The 24,619-nt window shown below is 38.5% G+C and overlaps 1 protein-coding gene across 1 annotated transcript; it reads left to right on the top strand.

The window, feature by feature from the left end:
* Nucleotides 1-1,962: 1,962 nt before the first annotated feature.
* Nucleotides 1,963-24,056, top strand: LOC124116618 (receptor-type tyrosine-protein phosphatase kappa-like). The gene is made up of 28 exons (XM_048401554.1): nt 1,963-2,022; nt 2,287-2,406; nt 4,875-5,105; nt 5,580-5,768; nt 9,318-9,455; nt 10,884-11,024; nt 12,812-12,952; nt 13,480-13,620; nt 13,761-13,898; nt 14,035-14,181; nt 15,569-15,668; nt 15,824-15,894; nt 16,034-16,242; nt 16,873-16,960; nt 17,460-17,521; nt 17,730-17,766; nt 17,931-18,028; nt 18,127-18,252; nt 18,398-18,537; nt 19,294-19,429; nt 19,762-19,908; nt 20,073-20,163; nt 20,482-20,555; nt 20,788-20,910; nt 21,118-21,252; nt 21,504-21,640; nt 22,173-22,308; nt 22,711-24,056. The coding sequence occupies exons 1-28, from the start codon at nt 1,968-1,970 to the stop codon at nt 22,780-22,782; spliced, it is 3,423 nt and encodes a 1,140-aa protein (XP_048257511.1). The 5' UTR covers nt 1,963-1,967; the 3' UTR covers nt 22,783-24,056.
* Nucleotides 24,057-24,619: the final 563 nt, after the last annotated feature.

Below are 24,619 nucleotides of genomic sequence, written 5' to 3'. Positions count from 1 at the left end.
GAAGTCTCTTGCCTTGTCTGCTCGTCAATCGTCGACGCACGGTGTCCGCACTAATGTGTCGCTGGTGTCTCCCCACGGTCTGTCGAGCAGTTTCCACAGCAGTAACAAAGCGACCTTGAAGATGGTGTCGCACAATCTGACGACCCTGACGTCGGATGGTGACGCTTGGTCTGTAGTGTGGGTGGTCTGGTACCGTTGCTTCGGCCTGTATATGGTCCTTGCGTGGACTTGAAATGCATTGGCTACTTGCCTGGCGGTTTGTCCAGCTTACAATCGTCCAAGGGCTTGGTGTCGCTGATGTCTTGTCAATCTTGGCATGTGGTAGCAATTCAATAACGAATGAATGTTATCCGATCTGGGGGAACGCAAATGCATTTCAATTTGCACAGAACTCACGTGCATCGGGTTACCATGGCCGTTGCCGTAATGCGTTTGGGCGATCTGTTTTATTGTCATCTGCTTTGTTTTTTATCATCAAATTTCATTTTTTCGGACAAGGTAATGCTAAATTTTAGAAACTTTGACCAATATAAACCAGATGTTTGACAATTTCCTATGCAATGTTACCTGGGGTGACGTTTCTTTTGCGGTTCAGTATATTTCTTACCCCGTTTTTCTAGTTATTCGTGGATAATCTACTTTCCCGTGATTGTTTAGTTTAGATCAAGTACATGTTACTCTTTTGGTCAAGTACTATTTTTAATGATCGCGGGTTTAGAGGCTACGTAAGTCAAGAACCTTGTATTTGGGGAAGTTTAGTATTTCCTTGGCCAGTCTAAGTGACTGAGACTTTAGTCTCCAGGACTTGTTTCGTCGATTTTATTGTCCATGAGGTCTATTTTAGGAATATGTCCTCTGTGTTTATTTTCCGCTAATTAACCCACTCGATGTTATTCACTCATTAGAGTGTTGAGTTATTTAACTCTCAGGTGTTAATTGTTCGCAACCGACTTTCTTTGCATCTTGTCAATATCCTGCCAAAGGGTTGATTTAGCTACTCTACTTTTTATTACTGTTATACAGTTGCTTAGCTGATCAGCTTGAATATTTGCTCTGATTTATTAAATCGGTGATCATTGTCAGTGTAAATAGAGTTTTTAATCTTTTATATTGATACAATTAGCTGAAAATAATAAACATGTGAACCTATTACCACGTTTTCATGATTAGCTTATTTTTGTTTAATGACATTCTGGTCTCTGGAGCACTGCTCCGTGACAAACAGAACCATCAAAATATCGCACTCTTTGGGAATTTGAGTGTAAGTCAACACGTTCTATGTATTTGCCGGCGTGGCATGGTAACGCACCAATGTGACGTCACTTTTCAATAAGTAAAGTAGCCGTCCAAACAAACCAACTGTACTTCACTCAACACATGTAAAAGAGAAATACATTTCGTTGAACTTGGTGTTTTGAATACATGATCACTGTCAAGTATAAGCATGTAAATTCTGATTCATTGAGACTTCGTGTATATATGTAAAATTATTACGTTACAAATGTTAAAGTCGTAATTTAAAAGAGCGCATGGTGATCAACTATATTTATATATCACGAGTGGGTGCGTAGGTTTTACATTGTGCCGTTTTAAACTGAAATGCAGTATAACACTACGTGTCAGCTTGGTGTGAGCGGAAAGCTTGAAGTGATGGGGGCTTGATTTACCACTTTGGTGAAACCACAATACAGGTATGGCGTTGATAAACCAAGAAACGTAATCAGGGCGATTCAAACCCACGACCACAGGTTTCTGGCACGACTAAGGGACACAACTCTATTTCCTTCTTATATTACGAACATTGTGATATACTATTTGATTTAGAATGATATTGTATTATAAAAATATTGGTCCTCGTGTCCAGGCATCTATCATCACTCGTCGAGAAAAAGTAAATGTTTAAAGCTCCTCAATTATAAGATATATTATTCGCATAATTTTTTTGTCTTTTTATTTAGGAATCCAACATGGGTTTGTTCTGGATGAGACTGCTTGTGGTCTGTGTCTCTGTGACTCTCACTGGTAGGGGCGTTATTTATAGAATGTGAAAAAAAGTGTAACTATTTGATTTATTTGTTGGTTTTATTCGCAAACAGGTAGCTGTCCTCAAATGTTATCGATGTTTTCACTGTAATATAAGTGTATGTCTGAAGTACTGATGAACACTATCAATTAACTGTTTGATTGGCATTTTTAGAAGTTGGTAAGTAACAGTAGAGACAAGATACCTTGATGGATGTTTTCACTATCACTACCAATTAAGCTGAAGTACCTTTTTTCAAACAGATGCTGAGTGTCACTGTAACACCACTACTGCCTGCACCGTGTTCCCCTCCACTCCCTGTAGCCAGATCGGCAGTCCAGACAGATGTCTGGAGGGATGGTTCGGTTCATACTGTCAGAAACGTTAGTAATATCATGATAGTAATATCACGAATACAAGTCATCGACCTATTATGTATTTATATTTTCAGAAAATATTGCGTTGGGAAGATCTTGTAACCAGAGTAATAAATTGAACGATGATGCAGAAGGATGACGACGACATAGAAGAAATTTTATAAATGTTTACTTGATAATACTTTATCCGTTAATGAACGGTGTAATATGCAGTACGCTTTACGTTGTTCAATGCATTGAACTTACGTGCGATTTAGTAGCTTTTCGTTCTAAAAAAGGAACTGATAGAACAGAAATTTCTCTTATCTTTCTCAGGGCTATGTTTGGTCATAACAGGCCCACGAACATGGGCATGTAATGTTTAGGTGCACGAGTTGGTCCATTATGAATTGTAAACTTGCCCAGGAACATGTTTAACCCGAGTCGCCAAAGAGCGAGGTACACGTGTTAAAGGCATAGGGAACATACGTCACGTGCATCATGCAGGGCCGACTCACGCAGTGTTCTCACAGTTGTGTTAGAATACTTGATTTTCTTTGAAAATTCGGTTATGAACACAAAGTTGTTTCCATTTGAGGTGCAAGGGATCTTTGAATGTTGGCCAAACTTTAAGTAGGTCAGTTCACTCGGACCATGGTGTCCAATCGTGAAATGTTCTCGGATCTAACTAACCATTTCAACGATTAGACACCAGGACCTTGTCAACTAACCTATACATGGTGACTGACACATATCTACACTTATCATATAATGGCTGTTCACTCAAGCATTTTATTCATGCTCGGTTTCTTAATTTACTTTGGTGAGTGAAATTCAATTTAAACAGTGACCATTATAAGATGACATCATATGATAAAGATGTCATTAACGTCGCCTAATTCCGTATTGTAAATATCATAGGTAAGGAACAAAAGAACATGAATTATGCTCTCAAGTTGGTCAAATTATGTAACTTTTATTCCTGATATATACTCTGCAAAACGAAGACACGCGAAAGTGATTTTAGATGAATATTTTATACATCATATAAATAATCAACAGATATTAATCGATTGTTCAAAATTGGCACACATCATTGTCATTGACACGGTCCCATATGGCGCACATGGAAAAGTATATTTTCAAGGTTAAGGTCATCTCTTCTCAATATCTTGTATGGCCACCACGAGAGTCCACAACTAACTGTCATCGTCGTCCCTTGGAAGCAATCAGATCCCAAATTGTGGCTTGGGGAATGTTCACCCACCCAGTGCTTGTACCAACTGTCGGAGGTTCTGTGGTTGTTGTGCTGACGTGCTCGCAGTCGTTGATTCGTCGCATCACATACATTTTCGATTGGTTTTGAATCTGGAGACCTGGAAGGCAGTGGCAGGACCTTGATGTTGTCGTTTCTGAAAAAAAGGTTTTGTCAGTCTATTTGTGGGAGGTCGGGCGTTGTCTTGTTGGAAAATGACGTTCGCTTGTTGCATAATGGGAAGGACGTGTGGCCGGAGAATCTCATACGTGTAACGTTGTGCCTTTAAATTCCCAAGAACTTGCACCAAGTCTGTTCTACCAGTGTAGGAGATAACTGCCCACATCATCACACTGCCGCCACCAAATCTGCCCACTTCCAGTATGTAGTTTCGTGCATAAGGTTCCCCGCGACGCCTGTAAACACGACGTCTACCATCCGCACGGCGAAGCAGAAATCGTGACTTATCACGAAACCAAACTTGTCTCCATCGCAGTTGTGGCCATACTCTGTGACCTTGACACCATTGACGTCGCAGCCAACGATGCAGGTCAGTCAAACTGACACCTCGAACTGGTCGCCTAGGGCGAATACCTTCAGCGCTTAAACGGGTTCCTCGCTGTCGGGGATGATGCGCAATCCTGGTATTGCCGTAGTTGTAGAGGTGACCGTGGTAGTTATTTCATGTACATGACGTAGCCGTATAAATCTGCCCTGTGCTCTTGTAGCGATACGTGGTCGACCGGATCTGGGAAGGCCACGTGTTGTCCGGTGTGCCTGATAACGATTCCACGGGGGTTGGTGCCACGTGGCAAGCATGGCTACAGCTGAAGATGACTGTCCTCTTTGCAATCGGCCGATGGCGTTGTGCTACTGTCAGTCGTGGCATGTTTTCTCCGTTCGCTTGCTGTAAGATTGTGATGGCATGCAAATGAAAATCCAACGTTTTTTATAGCCTAACAAGTGATGTTGCACGTGCATGTCATGTTGGTGTGTTTCGGCGCCAGGCCCTTACGTGGTTGTGTTTTTTTGCTATTCTTCCATCGTTTCGCCAAATTTCTCATTCTTTCCACACAAATCAATCCTTATTCATGCAGAAATGACCAATCTATTGTTGGTATTAATTGTGTATGGAATGTCGGCAACATTTACGAATTTAGAACTTTTGCGGGTTTTTTTGCAGAGTATATATGATATCTCAATGTAAGCATGGTGTATTCCGTTTTTCCTTTCTTTAAAGAAAATATTGCTTTGGGAAGATCTTGTAACCAGAGCAGTACACACCTCAACTTAAGAGGCAGTGCAGAAAGAGCTGTAGATGGCCAGACCACCACAAACTTCAAACGCATGCCAAGTACATGTACTCATACAGGTAACAACGATCAAAATCCCTCTTGGAATGTGAAGCTGAACACCTCTGTCACAGAAAAGATACAACATATCAGACTCTATTTACGTGATGACCCTATCCGTGAGTATATATATATGTATACACTCAAGACAATTCCCGTTCTCATATTTAAAAGCTGTTACAGGACAAAAAAAATTCCCCCGTGATTACAAAGACCATAGTCACTGACGATTACATGATTTTATTTAAATACAAACAAAAAACTTAATCACTGTAAATTTAGCATTTGGTCTTCCTCTGTGGTCATTGATATGATTGCCCAAACAGACAGAGCAATCGGTGAAAGTTTCTAAACTACTTGTATTTACACTCGTTTCATACCTTTTTCACCCTAACACTGACTCATGACACATGCATTTCTAGAATTAAATGACACGGGAATATTTCTATGAACCAATTGCAACCAGCTGTATTACAGCCATTATTTGAGCACCTTTTAAACTGATGTCGTTCCGTCAGCTGGCAAACGACGAGAAGGGACTTGCTCCGTATATAACGCCAAGTTTTGCCACATATTTCAAACACTCTGTACAGTTCAGAACAGAAGCGACGGCATGAAGATACTCGTAGACAATCAGATGTGCTACAACTGGTCATCAGCTGAACATCCTCCTCCTATAGCTAACGTCACCTGCCGTCAGCCACTGTCAGGGAACACCGTCACTATACGATTGCCAGGTGGCCCCGACGTATTCCTTACTTTGTGTGAGGTGCAAATATTTGGTAAGTATTGGCATATATTGATACTGTTATTTTGGAAATGTTTTAGACCTAGATTTCTCTACGAAATCCGGGGATTCCTTACTTTCGTTGAGTTGCAGATACGTGGTATGTTTTGGAAACATCATTCTGTTGCCGGATGTTTTCGCGAACACGTGGTATCATCACCATTTAATGGTGATTCATAAACACATGCTTATGATAACAGGATAACGGGAAAAGGTTTAAAAAATCATGATCCACCAACTCTAAAATCACAAATGTGTTGAAACATGGTAGTCGATGCAATCATAATATAGTCCACTACACTACACGTATTGTGTGTGAGGCAAGTGCAATCACTACGTTTATCGCAAAAAAGCCTGCCATTCATAAGGTGAATACTACAGGTCCTACGTAATTCAGATAATTCCTTCCCATATTTATTTTAATTTACATCTTTACTTGATCTTAGAGAGTCAAATGTATCGCCAGGATAATCATGAATAGTATCCTGTATAAACTCAATATTGCCATTGGGGATATAATCAATGACATCTTTAAAATCTAGACATATCCTTCTAATATCCGCTTTCAATTTGATACCCTTCAGAGAAATCATGAACTCTTGCCGTTTTTTCACAAAGGATTCACAAAAGGCAGTAATGTAATAGTTCTTACATATATCCTAAACTAACTGTCACTGTGGTGATGTTTATTTTTTAATGTTCCATGAAAAATATTAAACGAGAATCGGCCTGCAATTCACACACCATTGTTTCTCCCTCGATTGGGGGTGACCTCCCGCTGATCTACTCTATTTCCGGGTTCAAACGAAGGACGCGTTGGCCCCACCCAATCTGTTGAACAGTTGATAAACTGTACATTGAGAACAAACTCCAGAATTTGTCTGTGTCACCCCCATACAGAGTTCCCAGCACCAGGTCTGACACCACATCTAACTCTGGACCATAGGGAGACGACGGTGATCTTGAGGACTTGTACAATGTAGATGTACATCATGTTGTGCATGTAGATGAGGAAGAGAACTCTATTACTGAGGATTATACTTCTCTTTATAACAATACCCTATTTGTGTCTACCAAGAACAGCCCTACTGCTGATAAGGTAGCTAATGTTAATACTGTAAACAGCATTGATATTAGTAACACTGTCTATTATTAAACATTGAATGTTGTATATAAAAATAGCATAACATATGAGGTAATAAACAATATGGAAACGTTTACGGATCATTATTCTCCCAACACTGTATATAAACTTAAGTTTATTAGCCTCAATGTGTGTGAATATCCCGAATTTACCTCCCTAATCTATAAAGCTGATATAATTGGTTTGCAAGAAACAAAAACAGATTCACTTGATGAGCTTGACATTGAAGGTTATATTCGATACTTACATCATAGAACCAGTTTTTAAAGGAAGTCTGGTGGCATTGGTTTAGCAGTCAGATATAAAAACTCTGACCATATTTCTCTTGTTGATTTACTATTGTCAGTATGTTGAATGGTTCTGAATATCCAAGTCATTATTTAACTTTGACAATAACCTGTATCTAGGGATACTGTATCTACCCCCAGAAAGTTCTAAATATGCTAAAGACGACGTGTCCTTGTAGAACAATCCATTTTGCACTTGCAATCAGAGAGTGATAATATTTTACTTATGGGTGATTTTAATGCAAGGACTAGAGCACTGAAAGATAACTGAACTGTAGATAAACACATCATTGAAGAACTTGATATAGAAGAAATATATTGAAGAAATGAAAGATATATATGAACCTGAAAATGTACTTATCTTTACCAACTACAAGAAGTAATCAAGATCAAGGAAGAGTCAATAGCTCAGGATTTAAGTGAGTGAGTGAGTATGGTTTTACGGCGCTTTTAGCAATATTCCAGCAATATCACGGCGGGGGACACCAGAAATGGGCTTCACACATTGTACCCATGTCGGGAATCGAACCCGGGTCTTCGGCGCGTCAGGACTTTAAGTTAGTAGAATTATGTAAGAATACAAATATGTTTATATGTAATGGCAGGCTATATCATTGTTTAATGAATTTGATATTGCTGAATCCATTATGAAAAGGATAAAGCAAATGCTATCCCAAAACTGACCCGTTTATTGAAATCAACAAAAGGTCATGACGACCAAGCACGTGCTATTAATGAATTTACTGAAGAGATCGCGCCTCTGCTCACTGATGCAGCACGTGCAACGTTTGGGGAAAGGCGTCCAGTTCGCCACGGCCCGATAAAATGTCAAAATAACAAACCCTGGTTTGGGACAGAATGTCGAAATAAACGTAAAACATTTTATAAATCAAAACACCGATACTCTAAATATAAATTAGAAAATAATAATCATTATTATCGAGAAAGTTCAAAAGAGTATAAGAAGTGCCTTAATAAACTCGGAAACACCCGATATCACTGATTTTTTAAACATTTTAAATTCTTAAACAAAGTAAGAGTGAGTGAGTGAGTGAGTGAGTATGGTTTTACGTCGCTTTTAGCAAGATTCCAGCAATATCACGGCGGGGGACACCAGAAATTGGCTTCTCACATTGTACCCGTGTCGGGAATCAAACCCGGGTCTTCGGCGTGACCAGCGAACGCTTTAACCACGGGCCTACGTATAGCTAACTTTAGCAGAACTTTAACTGTGTTTGTCCTCACAGAACTTAATGACGAACATGTTGATCATTTCATATTCATTTTCTGTTTCCTTTTGTGATGAGAGGTACTTGGAAACTACAGAAATAACAACGTAACTAACAGAATACTTTGTTACTGTAAATTCAGTTTCTATTCATTCAATATATCTTTATGATGACAGGTGGTTGTAAATTGCACAAATAGCAACAAAGGGTTAAATACTTTGTCGACCGGCCACAAAACGGTACTGTTTGCCACTCATGACACACCAAAAGGGTATTTTGTAAACGTGAACTTGTAAACGCTCGTACGCTCCGGAAGTTATGTTCACCAAAAAATCTCCCACTTAGTGCATGCAACCCAATTGCAGATAATTTTATGTGCGCTTCAACCCTTTCTGGTGATGCAATATGTATTATGGGCCAGTGACCTTTAGACTGAAATAAAACTGTCTGTCTGTATGTATATATGTCTACTTATGATACAGTCGGAATCAATCCTACAATAGACTCTGCTTGTAGCAAATGTTTCTTATGATTATTGAAAAGATTTTGACTCTTTGGAGGGACTAGGAAATGTACCCACAGCCACAATCTCACTATAATCATGGATGGATAAACAATCATGATCATTTGTTGTTTTGGGATCACAATTCAAGTGGTATATACAGTAAAGCTCACAGAATGTAAAACAAATCACAAACGAAAAAGTACAAACAATAGCATCCTCGCATATCTATTTAAAATAAATAAATCAAGTAATCAATTTATAGAAAGAAAAGTGAAAAGGATTTATGTAACTTACGTCATTTTCAGTGCATATTACACACAACACATATGATATAACATACCCTGAAAAATATCTAAAACTAAGCTTTAGCGATAATCAGTTTGTAGTGATGGATGGTTTGCTGAAGACTGTGACAAGCAGTGCCGGTGTCAAAACAACACTGATATATGCAGCAAGATGACTGGTCACTGTTCAAGTGGATGTTTCCCAGGATATATTGGTGACGACTGTCAAACAGGTGATTAGATATAATTACAGATTTATATGTATAACAGAGCTCATTCATAGTGTAGTAGCTTTTATGTACGTTCACCATGAATGTGTGAGTATTTCGATGAAAGAAAATGTGTTTCAACAATAAGGGAAGTGATGAAATGATCGAGGAGGTGTAAAGACGACAAATGCCTGTAAATGAATTCCGGGCGAGTTCAATATCTCGTGTGTCCATCATGTTGAGCGGTACATGGTCTTGGACAGGACCCAAAATGGACCCAAAATGTCAACATATTTGCTGGAAAGGTAAATGTCCATTCACAATAACAAAATCATTTCGTCTGTCATGTGTCATGGTTTCTGCCATTTGTGAATCGGAGGCAAAACTTTAACTTTAACACCATAAATGCATTGGCGCATAGCCCGTCCCATGTGTTGCTGAGTCCACCCCAATCTTTGCCGCTTGTGGTAAGCTGTCAGTGTCACACCATTCACTTGGCGCCTTGCTTTACAGCGGGCTGCATAGAGCCGGTTTATAACGGTAGATTTTTTTGACGGAATGCTTGACTGATACAAAGAGAAGATTTTAATATATTCCGCAGTGCAATTATGTTAATGAGATGATCTTGTCTAGGTGTCTTTTTTAGGCCTTCAAGTCCCAAACCTGTTTGACGGCACTTGTCCCACAGTCGAGAAATGTTTGATTTGCCAAACATTCGGCCAAATTGGGATATTGACGTTCCCCTTCTAATGTACCCACATTTCGCCATTTTGTCTGTTCATTGAGATGCTGTCTCGTGGGTATTCTAAGCGTGTGCTTAGCTCAATGATATTAATGATTGTGAGTTCTCCTTTAGGCGCACACGCTTTGGCTTATGTGCATCACGTGCTGTACATGCATGATGTGGATTTTCATTTCGATTAGATGTTGCGATCAGATGCAGTGACACGGTATTGATAATGTATACCTCAACGATAGCTACAATCAAATCATTTTTTTGACGGTAGTGTTATTGGCAGCACTGCTGCAGTACTATATTCCATCCGTGTTACAGCGCATCGTATTCATGCAATCAAGTAACGGTCTGGACAATGTGTGGTATGTTCCCGTCAAATGATATGTCTATTTAATACTGTTTACTTTTTTAAATGAACTACAGTAAACTACGGTTATAACGAACTCAAAGGGACTACTATTTTTAGTTCGTTATAACCGTAGTTCGTTATAAGCATATATACAGTGCGCATAACTACAGCAAATAGTCAGGACTAAAAAGTAAGTTCGTTATATCCGTCAGTTCGTTATAAGCGTGTTCGTTATAACCGTAGTTTACTGTAATTTAACAGTGGTTGTGAAACCCGTTAATATGTTTTACAAATCGGGTTCACATTTATATGAACAATACCATTTGATAAAGCACCGCTGATTGTGTGATAAATATTTCTCGTAAAGTATGCCCAGATGGTTCTTATGGTATCAACTGCTCCTCCCAGTGTGGAAACTGTCTAGATGGCGACAGCTGTAACAAAACGACAGGAATATGTCCTGGAGGATGTGCTGCAGGATGGATTAATAACGACACATGTAAGCAAGGTGAGTATACTTTCCAGCTACTATAAATTCCTTGTATTTCAGAACTGTTTCTTAAATTATAGTTTGTAGTTTCGGAGACAACGTTTGGGATCAATACACAAAGATAGCTTAGGAATTGGTTATCATACATTTTAAAGAAAAAAGTTAATTTTGGGTAGTATCTTCTATCTTGCAAGGATTGAGATTTAGTTTCATTATAAAGATTCTTATGACTTGTGCCACGAACTGCACCACATATAGTTCTCAGGGCATCAAGATGTAAGCTTTCTAATATACGCGATTGCTCAGACGTACAGTTATCCCAAATATGCGAACAATAGTCAAATATTGGCAAGATATAGGACTTATATATTATTTCCCTTACTTTTTGTTATACCACTGACGTATTGATGTCAATTTGGCATCTATTCTCACTGCAATATGTTGTATCCTTTTGTCTTTTTTGCTGGCCATAACCAATTCATTTTGGCTTTATTACAATTAATTGATGCCAGAAATACCACACTTCTTGACTGATATAAATTGAATTCAAATGTCTGGATTTCTGACTGATGAATACCAGCTATTTTAAGAACACATCTACAAGGAGAAGGGCTACACTTTTACCTTGTTAACTAATGTCCTCTGTTTTATATACACGAGTAACTAAACCGTCAACAATAATTATTGAAGAGTAAATATCACGTTTTGGACGTAATGGCAAATCGCTTAAAGTTATAGTAGTTCATCGTAATGCAAATGTATGAATTGATAAAGGTCTCAATGTATGGCTTTTGTCCAGAGAGTAGAGCAGCCAGTCACGAAATATTTATTAAACATTTTATTTTTTTGTTTTTGTGATAATTGAATCAAATTGCTCAGCCGAGAGGATGGTTACGTAAAAGTGTAGGTGGAACCATAAGGGCATTTTTGGTGAATTAATGCGACTTAAAAAAGTCAAGCATGACGTTGAAGTCATCATAATATTTCAACGTTTAAGATGTAACGTTGATTCAACGTTTCGTGACATCTTGGAGAATGTGATTTAGATATAATTTATACCTACTAGGGTAGTAAAACAGTAAAAATATTATAGCTTTAATTTATGAAACTAGAAGCTGACTTGAAGACTTGAACGCGTAATGTAATATTATAGTTTATCGCAGTTAATTCACACCTATATCGGTGATTACAAAAACATATCTCTATCTCTGTAAATGAAAACATATAATTATTTTATTCAAGGTAAGATACTGATGGAATATATATGGCTACGTATATCTACGTGTATTAGATGTATATGATAGACAATCTTATACTGTCGCCCTCCATGTAAGCGGCAATGAACCTTCCTAATAAGTAATGATGGGGGGTAATACATAGATCTGGGAGGCTACAGTTTCCCAGTTGTTTCTCAGCTTTATGTGCACAGTCCACTTTTTGTGGTCAAGTGGTGGTACCATTACCCTGGACCTACAGCTTAACATGTAACAAGCTTACTGCATGGTGTTTTCATATTTGGCTTCGAAAATTTCGGGGTATGCAATGGTGCATTGTAGGCGTCCAGATAAAGGATACACTATTTGTTTACAAATTTATAAGATTCAGTTACTTTAGAAAGAAATTACTTGTAGTCTAAACATTTAGCTTTTGAACACGTTCAGTTGTTTAAACCAACCCAAAACATGTTTAGACCTGAATGCATATGTTTGTGTTAAAGATCTAAACACAGTTTACAGTGTATGAAAGCTAGTTAGTCCAAGGCATCTGACATACCTACTCAGCAATTAACGCATGTGTCTGCACAGCATGTCCAGATGGTTCCTATGGTAACAGCTGTTCCTCCCTGTGTGGAAACTGTCTTGATGGTGTCAGCTGCAACAAGACAAATGGAACATGTCCTACGGGATGTGCATCGGGATGGCAAAAGGACGACACATGTCTACAAGGTGAGTCAGAACCATGTCAAACGAAGGCTAGTTTTTGCTACGGGGCAGAAGTTTTATGTGCGTGTGTGTTTGCAAAGTATTTTAAATCGTGTGGTTATCGATACTGACATGGTTAAATGTAAATGTCTTTATTTGTTCAGCATGTCCAGATGGTTCCTATGGGGACAACTTTTTAACGGATCCCACCAAATCATTACATACACAGTGTTCGGTCAGATACCAAAGACACAACCAATTAGAAAGCTACAATTGATGTTGTCTTGCTTTCCATTCATTTCATTTTCTGAATGTAATGGGGATATTCAGCAGAATGTAGAGTATATAATATACGCTGGATAATACTGGGATAAAAGTCTAAACATTTAGCTTTTGAACACGTTCAGTTGTTAAAACCAACCCAAAACATGTTTAGACCTGAACGCATATGTTTGTGTTAAGGATCTAAACACAGTTTACAGTGTATGAAAGCTAGTTAGTCCAAGGCATCTGACATACCTACTCAGCAATTAACGTATGTGTCTGCGCAGCATGTCCAGATGGTTCCTATGGTAACAGCTGTTCCTCCCTGTGTGGAAACTGTCTTGATGGTGTCAGCTGCAACAAGACAAATGGAACATGTCCTACGGGATGTGCATCGGGATGGCAAAAGGACGACACATGTCTACAAGGTGAGTCAGAATCATGTCAAACGAAGGCTAGTTTTTGCTACGGGGCAGACGTTTTATGTGCGTGTGTGTTTGCAAAGTATTTTAAATCGTGTGGTTATCGATACTGACATGGTTAAATGTAAATGTCTTTATTTGTTCAGCATGTCCAGATGGTTCCTATGGGGACAACTGTTCCTCCCAATGTGGAAACTGCCTAGACGGTGTCATCTGTGACAAGACAGACGGAACATGTCCAACGGGATGTGCAGCAGGATGGTGGAATGTAACGTGCTCGTCATGTATGTATTATATCAAATGAATTCTGATATTAGATGCGAGACAGAAATTGTCTGCATGTGTATTTGGGATTATTTCTCAGCTCTGTGGGCAAAATCCATATTGACAGGTTGAAGGTAAACAGTACTGTCTTTGCAGCATGTACAAAAGGCTACCATGGCAGCAACTGTGCCTTCCAGTGTGGATACTGCCGATATGGTGACAGCTGTGACAAGGCAAACGGAACCTGTCCTAGGGGATGTGCAGCAGGGTGGATGAATGACGAAACAATTTTATGTCTCCAACGTGAGTAATGATGACAGTCCAAAACAGTTGCGATACATTAATATCTTTATTTTTGAGCTCAAAGTCATTAAGAATTTTTGAAACCTTGTATCAGATAATTTTAATTTCCTATCGGAAATATGGAATGGGGAACCATCTCCCTTCAAATGTGAAATCAACTCCAACAGCCAAGTCTATTTGTCTTGCATCTGTGGCCTAGTACCATCAGAGTTCTGTACTGGATATAAATATTTTTTTACCATTTTTAAACCAAATACATTTGTTTGATGCAGATAAAGATAAAGAAAAAGACTACAATATATATATATATATCAATGTCAATCTTATTTCATTGGATTATTACATATTGTAGTCTTTTTCTCAATGATCCAATGAAATAAGATTGACATTGACAATTTTGTTCACACCATACGTAGCCATAACCAACGAAATATAGTAAGTACGTTACATCTGTTACCCAATTTCGTTTTCCATATTCATCAAAGAGTACCATCATATTTTTTTGAGAACCTTTTATATGGCATACTCAAAAATCTTAACCAATATTTAATAACCTTTATATATGAGTATATATACATTGTAAATCAGCCACAATCACCACATACCATAACATTAGATGTATTAACCTGAACACTAAGAAATGTCCCCAAATCTGTGCTCCATATGGTAGTATCTGTAACTAAGTTATTTTGGAGCACGACTTCCAAGTAATGTTTCCAAAAGTATAAATTTGTTTTAACACACAGACCAAGTAAGATGAGTTGTAAAATATACACGCAAAAACTGATGATGTTTCCTTTTTAGCAAATTTACCATCATTCTTAAACACGACCTTCGTTTTATCTTTATTTACAGTTAATTTCTATTCATCACAATATTATTTTAATTAATTAATTTGTCTCTGCGGGAGTTTAACCCGCAGCAGAACCATAACTGTGCCACCTTTTGACGTTTTGTCCTTTTTCATCTGGATGTAATTATCATTATTTAATTTGAACATACCACAAAGACATACAATGTGTTAAGTAAGGATAAGTTATATGGATGAACTTCTTTATTATAAAGACGCAAACGTCCATACGGAAATCTCGGCGGCTGAAATAAATCTTTCATTCACGTATGGGCCTTCACCGTTTTTGCTTGTGTAAAAAAGTTTACAATGGTCAGATAGGCAGGAAAATAAGGGTTCTCATGACATCTAGAAAGCTATGATAAAGCCCATGTTGTGCAATGTGATGTGTAATCAATATATATGCTATGCTTAATCAAGTATCAATTTATGTACGTATTGTTTGTAACTTGACATTTCAGTACCTGTATGATTATATTTTAGATGATAAAAAAATATTGCAATAAATTAAAACTGATTACATTTTGTTCTTGAAAGCTCTTCCTGTTCGAGGTTCTATAGGAGGAATTGTTGGAGGGACAGTTGCAGCTATTGTAGTCATCGCTGCTATTGTGGCCATTGTCATTTGCGGAAAATGGTAACTGCTCAACATCATTAATAGATTTTATACATGGAGTTGTAAGAACAAGATTTCATTATGATTTTGTGAATTCTGCAAAACAACATGGTCATTATTCTTGGTCATATTTGCTTACTGCTGTACTAAGGTTTAATGACAATATTCTTTCATAGGAGAAAACGAAAAGATGATGACTCTAGTTTGCCGGTTCCCCTAGAAGTGGTTCCCAAGGCAGCAAGTAGAGGTAATTATGCATCATGTAATATTTAACATGCAACGTTACGTAAATTTAGTCAACCAACGTGTGCTAGTAGATCGTTCCATTCGTCTTTTCGGGGAAAAGATATTGTGATCAAATTAGATAAACCACACATCCCTTTTAGATAAGCCAACAGCGAATAAATCCACCCCAAAGCCGCCCGCAGTGGAAGAAGACGAGGACGCCATGTTTTCTGTTGAGGCTGAAGTAGACGGCGACAACGAGGCTGCCGCCACCTACTACAACTGGGTACCACCTCACATGCGGCTGGACAACCTGAAACAGTGTATAAGTGAGAAGAAGAAAAAAGCCTCATTTGAAACCGAATTTCAGGTTTGTTTATGAAAAACATGTATTATAAGCATAACTTATTCACGTCATATGCTAGTTGACATGCACCTTATAGATTAATTGTTTACCTTGTGTGAAAGTATATGTTTGTGTGATATTTCGTTTATGAGACTTATTTAAGAGCCAATGTTTGAATGTGATTCTTCAAATTCAATAGATTTTATTTGTCTATTCATGTTATATTTTTAACATCCCAGACCTATTTAAAAGGTTTAGTTGCAATGCACTGGTTGAAATATGCCTCCTGGTACAACTATTGACAACGGAAACACCCTGAAGTATGCCTGAATACCAACGTTTTTCGGTTGTCATAAATTGAATAGCGTCTATGAAGTAATACCTGTAATATGTCTTTGGGAAGAGATTTGGCATCAATACGATTCTATGGACCATCAGATTGCCAGCTCCATTTGGCTGCCATTATCTACTTAGTCAAGTGCTATGCACGCAAATGCAGGAAACACAGGAATGTGTTGTTTATAGCAAAGAACATAAATTACAATACACGTTTTCCTCGGAAATTAAAGAGTTATCATGCTTTGCAATAAAACCCTGTTCTGTTTGGATGTACATGTACATGTACCCCTGTAAAAATGTCCATTTGTGCCCCAGACGATCCCATATGGTGCAAGACATCCACATGAAGCCGGTACAAAACCCGTCAACAAGGCGAAGAACCGTTTTCTTGCTCTATATGCGTGTAAGTTAATCATGACCATATTGTGTTTGTTACTAAAGTCAGTGTGTCGCAGTAAACTCGACGCCAAAGTACGTGTTAACTTCCATATGTCAAGACTTGCCGATATCGCTTAATTAACATTACACTCGTTTTCCATCACCTCATCTGATCAAAGGCTTTTAACAACCCAATCAATTATATCGCAATATTTGTCAAGTAATCAGTAATAGAAATAACCTACGTTTCGAGTGTAAGATAGAGGGAATTCGAGATGTTTAGGTAATGCCAGCTTTAAATATGTCTACGTCTAACAAGGAGTCGAATTCGCTTATAGACCAGGGGTAATAAGGATTATGGAAATAATAGTGTATGTAACGTTTATAGATTCCTTCAACAAATTATCTCACTTTTGCACATTCCGTTTTTATCGTTCCATGGCGTGAAAATGTAATACGTTTGCCACTTAAAAGACTGCAAGTTTGTTCCAATTTTCTTGATGCCGAGTTCTAACTTCAATCAGATGATGCATCGAGGGTCGTGCTTGCGGATGGAGAAGATTACATTAATGCCAATTATATCATGGTGAGTGGGATAGAAATATTTAATATATTTCAACATAACGATGGAAATAATGAATATAAACATTCACTTATGTATCTCAAGTGTCCAATTTCAGTCTGATGTGCTTTCTATACATTAGGTGGTTACATATGGTACATAGTTGCATCGATATAATTAAAAGCTACAATCGTGAACTTGTGTCTAACTGTGACTGTATATTTTTTCACAGGGATATGATGATATTCCAATGTATATAGCTACACAAGGTACGCACCTTATGATTTTTTGTACAATTATTACTTTTTTAATATATGTTTTTATATTTGAATAGTTATACTTTTTTCTAAAACGATATATGATTATTATTAAATGAACGACATGAGAGGTTTCCTCGAGGAGCGATTTGTAATACAGAGTGTTTTGTTCCAAGGACCTAAACCAGTGTCAATTACTGACTTCTGGCGGATGGTGTGGCAGGAGGACGTCACACAGATAGTCATGCTGACCAGGCTTATGGAGATGAACAAGGTAGGATTTGTTGGAAATAGCACAATACATTCTACTACCTAACACATTATTAAAATTACATTAATTGTTTTACTACTTCCATTTTTATCTATTGACAGAAAAAGTGTGAACGGTACTGGCCCGATGGAAACAAATCTCAAATCTACGGAGCCTGTAAAGTGACAAACAAAAATGTGACAGCTAGGTCTAACTACACAGTCTCCACTTTTCTAGTACAAAACTCCGTAAGTATAAATAGTTATTTTCAGTTTAACCACCAGTATGGGTTTACAATGTACCAAGAGTATACACTTCAACTAGTTTGTATGAAAGGATAACATGTTACACTGATATAATTGTGATTGGTATTTACACAATTGGTGTTTACAGGGCAACGAGAGAACTGTGACTCATTACCACTTCACGTCTTGGCCTGACCACGGTGTTCCCTCTGCCCCTGCCCTCGTCAACTTCTGGAGACTGGTCAAACAGGGGGACATGGCCAGGGGTCCCATGGTGGTGCACTGCAGGTATGTTCTGGGTGCTCACTGGCACAGAGACTGGCCATGGGTTTGTTCTCTGCAGGTAACTTAGAAGTCGACACATGTACGATGTACATGTTATTCCTATGTGTCAGTGGTCACAAGCTACTATTTTAGAGGCATCGATAAGATTCTTACAACTAAAACTGGTGACAGTGGGTGTTTAGGGGTGGACGGATTTTGGTACATGTACATAATTAGCTGAACTTTCCGCGCATGCATGTCGCTAGCATTGACGTATGGGGTGATGATCCTATCATAGTGATTCAGCTGATGTGTTTACTGGAAATCCGCGGACGTACGGTGCAACATGTGGTTGCACATTGGATGAAGTGCATAGGTGGAAAGGTGAGGTGTAATGGGGTTTGAACGTCGCGTTCATTATTATCGCACTTACATAGCGACAAGCATGCACGTGTGCATGTGGGGAGGAGGGCTGATTGTTCTAGTCGGGACTAATGCCGATTTTATAGTGCTAGCCCACTGAGATACCATGCCGCAGTGTAACATGGGTACCCCACGCAGACCATTTTAATGCCGAGCGCCAGACAGGGTAACCACAAGTGCCATATCTTACCCCTGGCCTTCTGCTCTCCGGGCGGACGTAGTGCTCCTAGACCACGGATGCGATCAAGTGGAAAGGAGATTCGTGGCGAATACAACATGTAATAACTAAGTACATGATGTTATCATCCTGAATGTCTGAGAGCAGAAAGTGTCAATGAGTGATATTCATATGTTTAGTGCTGGTGTTGGCCGAACAGGGGCGTTCCTTGCCCTCGACTACCTGATGGATGAAGCTGAGAGTAACCACAGAGTCAATGTGTTCATGTGTGTCAGCAAGATGAGACAGAACAGGATGAACATGGTCCAGACAGTGGTGAGTACGTGAATCTGTAAAGTATTTTACTTCTTAACCCTAACGGTACATCGGTTTGGTCAGACTGCTTTAAAGTTATGAATGCTTTTAGTTTGGAGGGAGACTGTATTTGAGATTAAAGTTGATGTTGATGAAGAAGCATGCAGAGGATATCTTACTTAAAACAACACTACTCCTGAAGAGTGTGGGAGGTCTTTTGAAAGAGATGGCTTTAAAAGTTAGGTCTGATTCTGACAAAATGAGTTGATGAATATTGTGTTTGGTCAGTATTTAAACATCGCCTCATTCTCAAGCTGCAGTTCATAACGTAATAATACATATGTCCTATTCAGAGACAATACGAGTTTGTGCATGATGTGGTCCTGGAGGCTCTCAATTGTCGAGGAACACGCTACACGTCGTCTGAGTTTGACAAAACGTTTGGTGTTGGCGAAACGTTTACACCACCCCAAGAGGATATGCTGAAAGAACAGTTTAAAGTATGTAAATGTAAATATAGCTGTCGTACCTTTTCCGTTGAAGCCATTGTCTTTGATGGGTTTGTTTATTCATATTTGTTATGAAACATAGTTGTGTGATACAATCAGTATGATTTATGATAACCCCAACACACCAGTACCACTCCCAAAAATATTTTCTTCAGTTACTCCAAGAAGAAACATCTGACCTCGAAGACTCAGACGCACTGCTTCCAGAGAACTCGGGCAAAAATAGAAACCAGCATATTCTCCCGGGTATAACTGTCTTGACAAATTTGTGTTCTAACATGACTCCAAAGTCCTAAACTACATTTAATCTCATTTAAACTGACCCAATGCGCTTGTAATTATAAAGAGAGGGAGAGAGAGAGAGAGAGAAAGGGAGAGAGAAAGGGAGAGAGAGAGAGAGAGAGAGTAGTTTCTGCTTTTCGCCTGCTCGTAATGGCCCCACACTAACTACTATAATAACCGCGCTACTTGTGTCTCGTATCGGTCACATATATAAATTATACACTCTTCCAAAAAGGAACTGTTTGACTAGCTGTTGAAGCACCACATGATGTATTCTTGTAGGAAACAAATCCAGGCCCTACCTGTTTACTCCAGTTCAGGGTCGGAATGACTACATCAATGCAGTGCTTTTGCCAGTAAGTTGGTTTGCAATTGTTACATGAAAGATTAATCAATGCGATCACAACTAAATGCCACATTCAGTTAAATCTGATCAGTGTAAGCCTTCTGTTGTTATGTGAAGACGAGCCATCAAGATTTATAGAACTAAAAGATACATAAATAATACCAAACTTTAAAATGGCATCAATATTTAGTTATGGCAAAAGGGAGTGTCGGTATATTATTGGTTTGCGTCCTATGTTTTAGTCCATCCTTCGGCCATCGACCATGATAGTTACCCAGACCCCTCTGCCAGACACTGTAGTGGACTTCTGGAGACTGGTGTACGACCATGACTGCTTCACAGTTGTCTGTCTGGATGACTCCAAGGTAAATATCATAGGTGGCGCTTTGTGACGTTTCTACATTCGGATATCAGAGTTGCTGATCGTCTCCGTCTGTCATAGTCAATATCCCTACAAGTATCATGAGAAACGATGCTACAATATATTATCTCTTAATAATATTTATAAGATACTATATGCATAATGTATTTACATTGTGTATGTAAATTTACTCCGCATTTTATTAATACAGGAGGCTGATGAAATGTACCTTAAAGACAACAAGACGTTACAAATTGGACCATTCAGTGTAAAACACGTGGAAACTCATTCAAATGGAGCGTTCAATACAGAGACGACAATGTTGACGCTTGTGCATGCCAAGGAGGTTTGCTCTTTCACTGTGTTATTTTCAAGCAATCAGTTCAGTTCCATGTAATGACACAGTGCATATTGCTTATGCTGGAACGTCACACATGTCGGAACTCCCGTGACAAGATATGTTAACATGTTAATAAGTAATTGGAAAGTGATTGAGAACTAGATACTGAGTATATTAGCATAAAGAGGTGTATATTCGATATTTGCTTTTCATGTAAAAAACACACGTAATTTATCTGTGATTTTGTCGTTGTTCAGGACAGCGAGCAGTCAGTCACAGTGTTCCGCTTCCAGGCACCGGACATGATGTCCAATACTGCATCACTCCTGGAGCTAATCAACGTGGTGGACAGAATCATCAGCTCCGGGGACCATAAGATCCTCATCCACTGCCAGTATACACATCTTTGATATATTATCCCTTTGTAAATTACGATGACAAATATATTATATACATTGTGGACTATACCAGACCCCCATCGTTAATACCTCATTGGTATCGTATACAGTGTACATTACGTTCCTCCATCACCTGTGACTACAAAGATATCTATGCAGTGTGGTCGTGATGCGTGTTCGTCAAGAAATTACATAAGGCTGTGTTTTAATTACGGTAGTCAAATGAACCAAGATCCTTTGCCTAATTAGTAAATAAAAGCGACAAAACCCTTTCCATAGCCACAAGTAAGTTGTGCTGAAAGCACTCGATTGTACGATTCCGACCATATCATGATCATGAGTTTATGAATCAGTATCAAATAGTGATGGTATCAGGTGACCAGGTATAAAGACTGCAGATCGACGATAATTCTTAAGGAAAATATAATATAATTGAATTAAAAGTGCTTAATGGGAATGATAGCCCAAAGATGCAATGGCTGCTTGGTGTACTGTGATACACAAGGTGCATGTGTTTCTGTGACCCAGTGACGGTGCTGGCGTGAGCGGCGTGTTCTGCAGTGCCCTGAACATCATCAGCAGGCTGAGGTTGGACAGTGACGTGGATATCTTCCTCGCCATCAGGGAACTGCAGCGTATCAGACCTCAGTTTATTCGGTCCTTCGTGAGTACAATAACTGTTTCATTTAGACGTAAAAACAGGATAAGTTTCGGGTTGGCATTTAACATTGTGAGGTCCAAACTACCTACAACTATATATCGGAAATATGACAAATGTTCTCCACAAGCAATACATTATTCAAGTCAGACAACCGTACATGTATTTTTGATCAATGTAACAGTTATATGAACGTCATGATTCTCACCAGATGTTCCCAGAACTGTGGTATTTCGGAACTAATCATTACCAAATTCCATCTGCAATTACACATAAGGAAAACTTGGAAATGACGACACCGTGCCGCAACGCCATTATCAACAACAATGTTTTCTGCTGGGCTTATATTTGTAATATCTAGCGATGGCACGTCATACGTATACAACACTAACATGCCGTTATTTGCAGGACCAGTTCAAGCTGTGCTATGAAGTGGTGAAGGAATATAACCGTGCTTCCGGTGTCTACGCCAATCTGTGATAACGAAACAACAACCAAATATTCCAGACTTATATTCTACACAGATAGTGTTGGAATGATCAATACTTCTTGTATAAATTTGAGAAACGCTTATGTTCCTTTTGTCTTCACAAGGCAAATGTTCGCACCCATTATCCAGAAACTAAATTCTTACATCAGTTACTGATATGTAACCAATTGTATGTTTAAAGCTTGTTAACACATCGTCATGAGAATATATCAACTGACTTGGAGACTGTCGGAATGTCAAATTTATAGCAAAGTGCCTTTGAGGATCGAACGACATCGACAATAATTATGTCATTCATTTACTGATAAATTAATCAATTAATGTGGGTCACACATGTTGGTGATGCAACTGTCATTTCCATTTCCACATAATCTGGATTGCTTGTGTCAATTTCCATATCATATTATTTAACATAGTTTACCTGCAAAGCCTGCAAATGTTTATGATACAACTATACTTGCAGTGGTATATGAATTGCTTAGTGTGTTGTTATAGTGACATTGTCTACGGTATTTCCAATAAAAGATTGAAGATGACATATCATAAATTACCTTGGTTGCTGAGACTGTAATACTGGTATATTTAAAATCAGTTCGTCTATGTCATTTCAAACATTCTTTCTGTGTTAAATAATCCATACCATTTCAGATTCCTTGTCAATCGTACACACAATCTGAACATCAATATAAGCATTTGCAACCTGTAAGACCAGTGACATGCCGGGTCTTACGAATGTAACAGATTCATAGAACCTTTGCCTCGCTGCATTTCTCAATGTCCTATTTGTGTGTGTGTTCCGTGTAGTTTACTTTATTGAGGTTCTTTCGTTTTCCTCTTTTTGGCAATGTCATCATTGTGTAAAAAATCATTTGAAATTTACTCAAATGTTTTAAATAATTTATAAAAAAATTGTTGTTAACCATGCGTTCACATGTTTGGTCTGTTTTTCAATCCCTGCATTTGAAGTTTGTTTCTTGTTACCTTTGGAGCTTCTTATAAATTCAGTGTCAATGTATGTTTTATATAAGCCTTACATCTCAATGTTGATAGCTTCTTATAAAAGTATACACACAATTGAGTTTCTCTTGTTTCAAATATACATGGCGCAAATCCGAGGGCATTTATCCAAGGGCAATTAGATGGAGCCTATAATGCTATGTATTTTGTATAGTAAGACATGGGTGTCCACATGTGTGGTTATGAGGTATATAACTGTGAGTGTTGGATACAATGGACACAATGGCAAATATATCATTGCATCTCAGGTATTTGGTTGTTGTTTAACGACACACACGACACATTTACGCAGCCTTCTTAAGATATAAGGAAAAGAATATATGGATGACTACTTCTTTATAATGAGGAACACAACGTTTCGGAGCATATGCTTATATTACTCATTAATCAGGTCTATGAATGCCATGAGGCAGAAAGCATATATATGTACACGTAAGGACAACAAAATTAATAAGATAACAAAAGGTGGAAAATAACAAAGGGTACAGATGACTGGCGCTGAAAGGTGATTAGCAAGAGACAATGAAAGTCAACACTTTACAGTAATTAGTGCTGAAGCTATAGAAGCCAGTAATTAAGTTATCATAGATAAGTAATAGGTAATTGACACTGGGCAAACGGGAGGCCGGGGGTAATTAGCACTAATAGGTGAAAGAATGGATATAACAAGGGGGCAAATTGAAGCCAGCTAGGTAATTAGCACCGACAACAATTAAAGCATTTATTCCCAAGCACTAGGCAGATAGGTTCTTTGGTCACGGTTCATGGCTGGCTGGGCGGTCGGGTAGCCTAGTGGTTAAAGCGTTCGCT

The sequence above is a fragment of the Haliotis rufescens genome, unplaced genomic scaffold (genome assembly GCF_023055435.1).
Source record: "Haliotis rufescens isolate VD_foot unplaced genomic scaffold, xgHalRufe1.0.p SCAF_22, whole genome shotgun sequence".
Lineage (NCBI taxonomy): Eukaryota > Metazoa > Mollusca > Gastropoda > Lepetellida > Haliotidae > Haliotis > Haliotis rufescens.
This window is presented reverse-complemented; position numbering and strand designations above follow the sequence as displayed.

Excerpts from the sequence above, each read along its gene's own strand:
- LOC124116618 (XM_048401554.1), top strand. The coding sequence starts at position 1,968 with ATGGGTTTGTTCTGGATGAGACTGCTTGTGGTCTGTGTCTCTGTGACT. Across the intron at positions 17,767-17,930 it reads AATGTATATAGCTACACAAG|GACCTAAACCAGTGTCAATT; the intron begins GTACGCACCTTA and ends TTTTGTTCCAAG. Across the intron at positions 20,911-21,117 it reads TCTGTCTGGATGACTCCAAG|GAGGCTGATGAAATGTACCT; the intron begins GTAAATATCATA and ends TTATTAATACAG.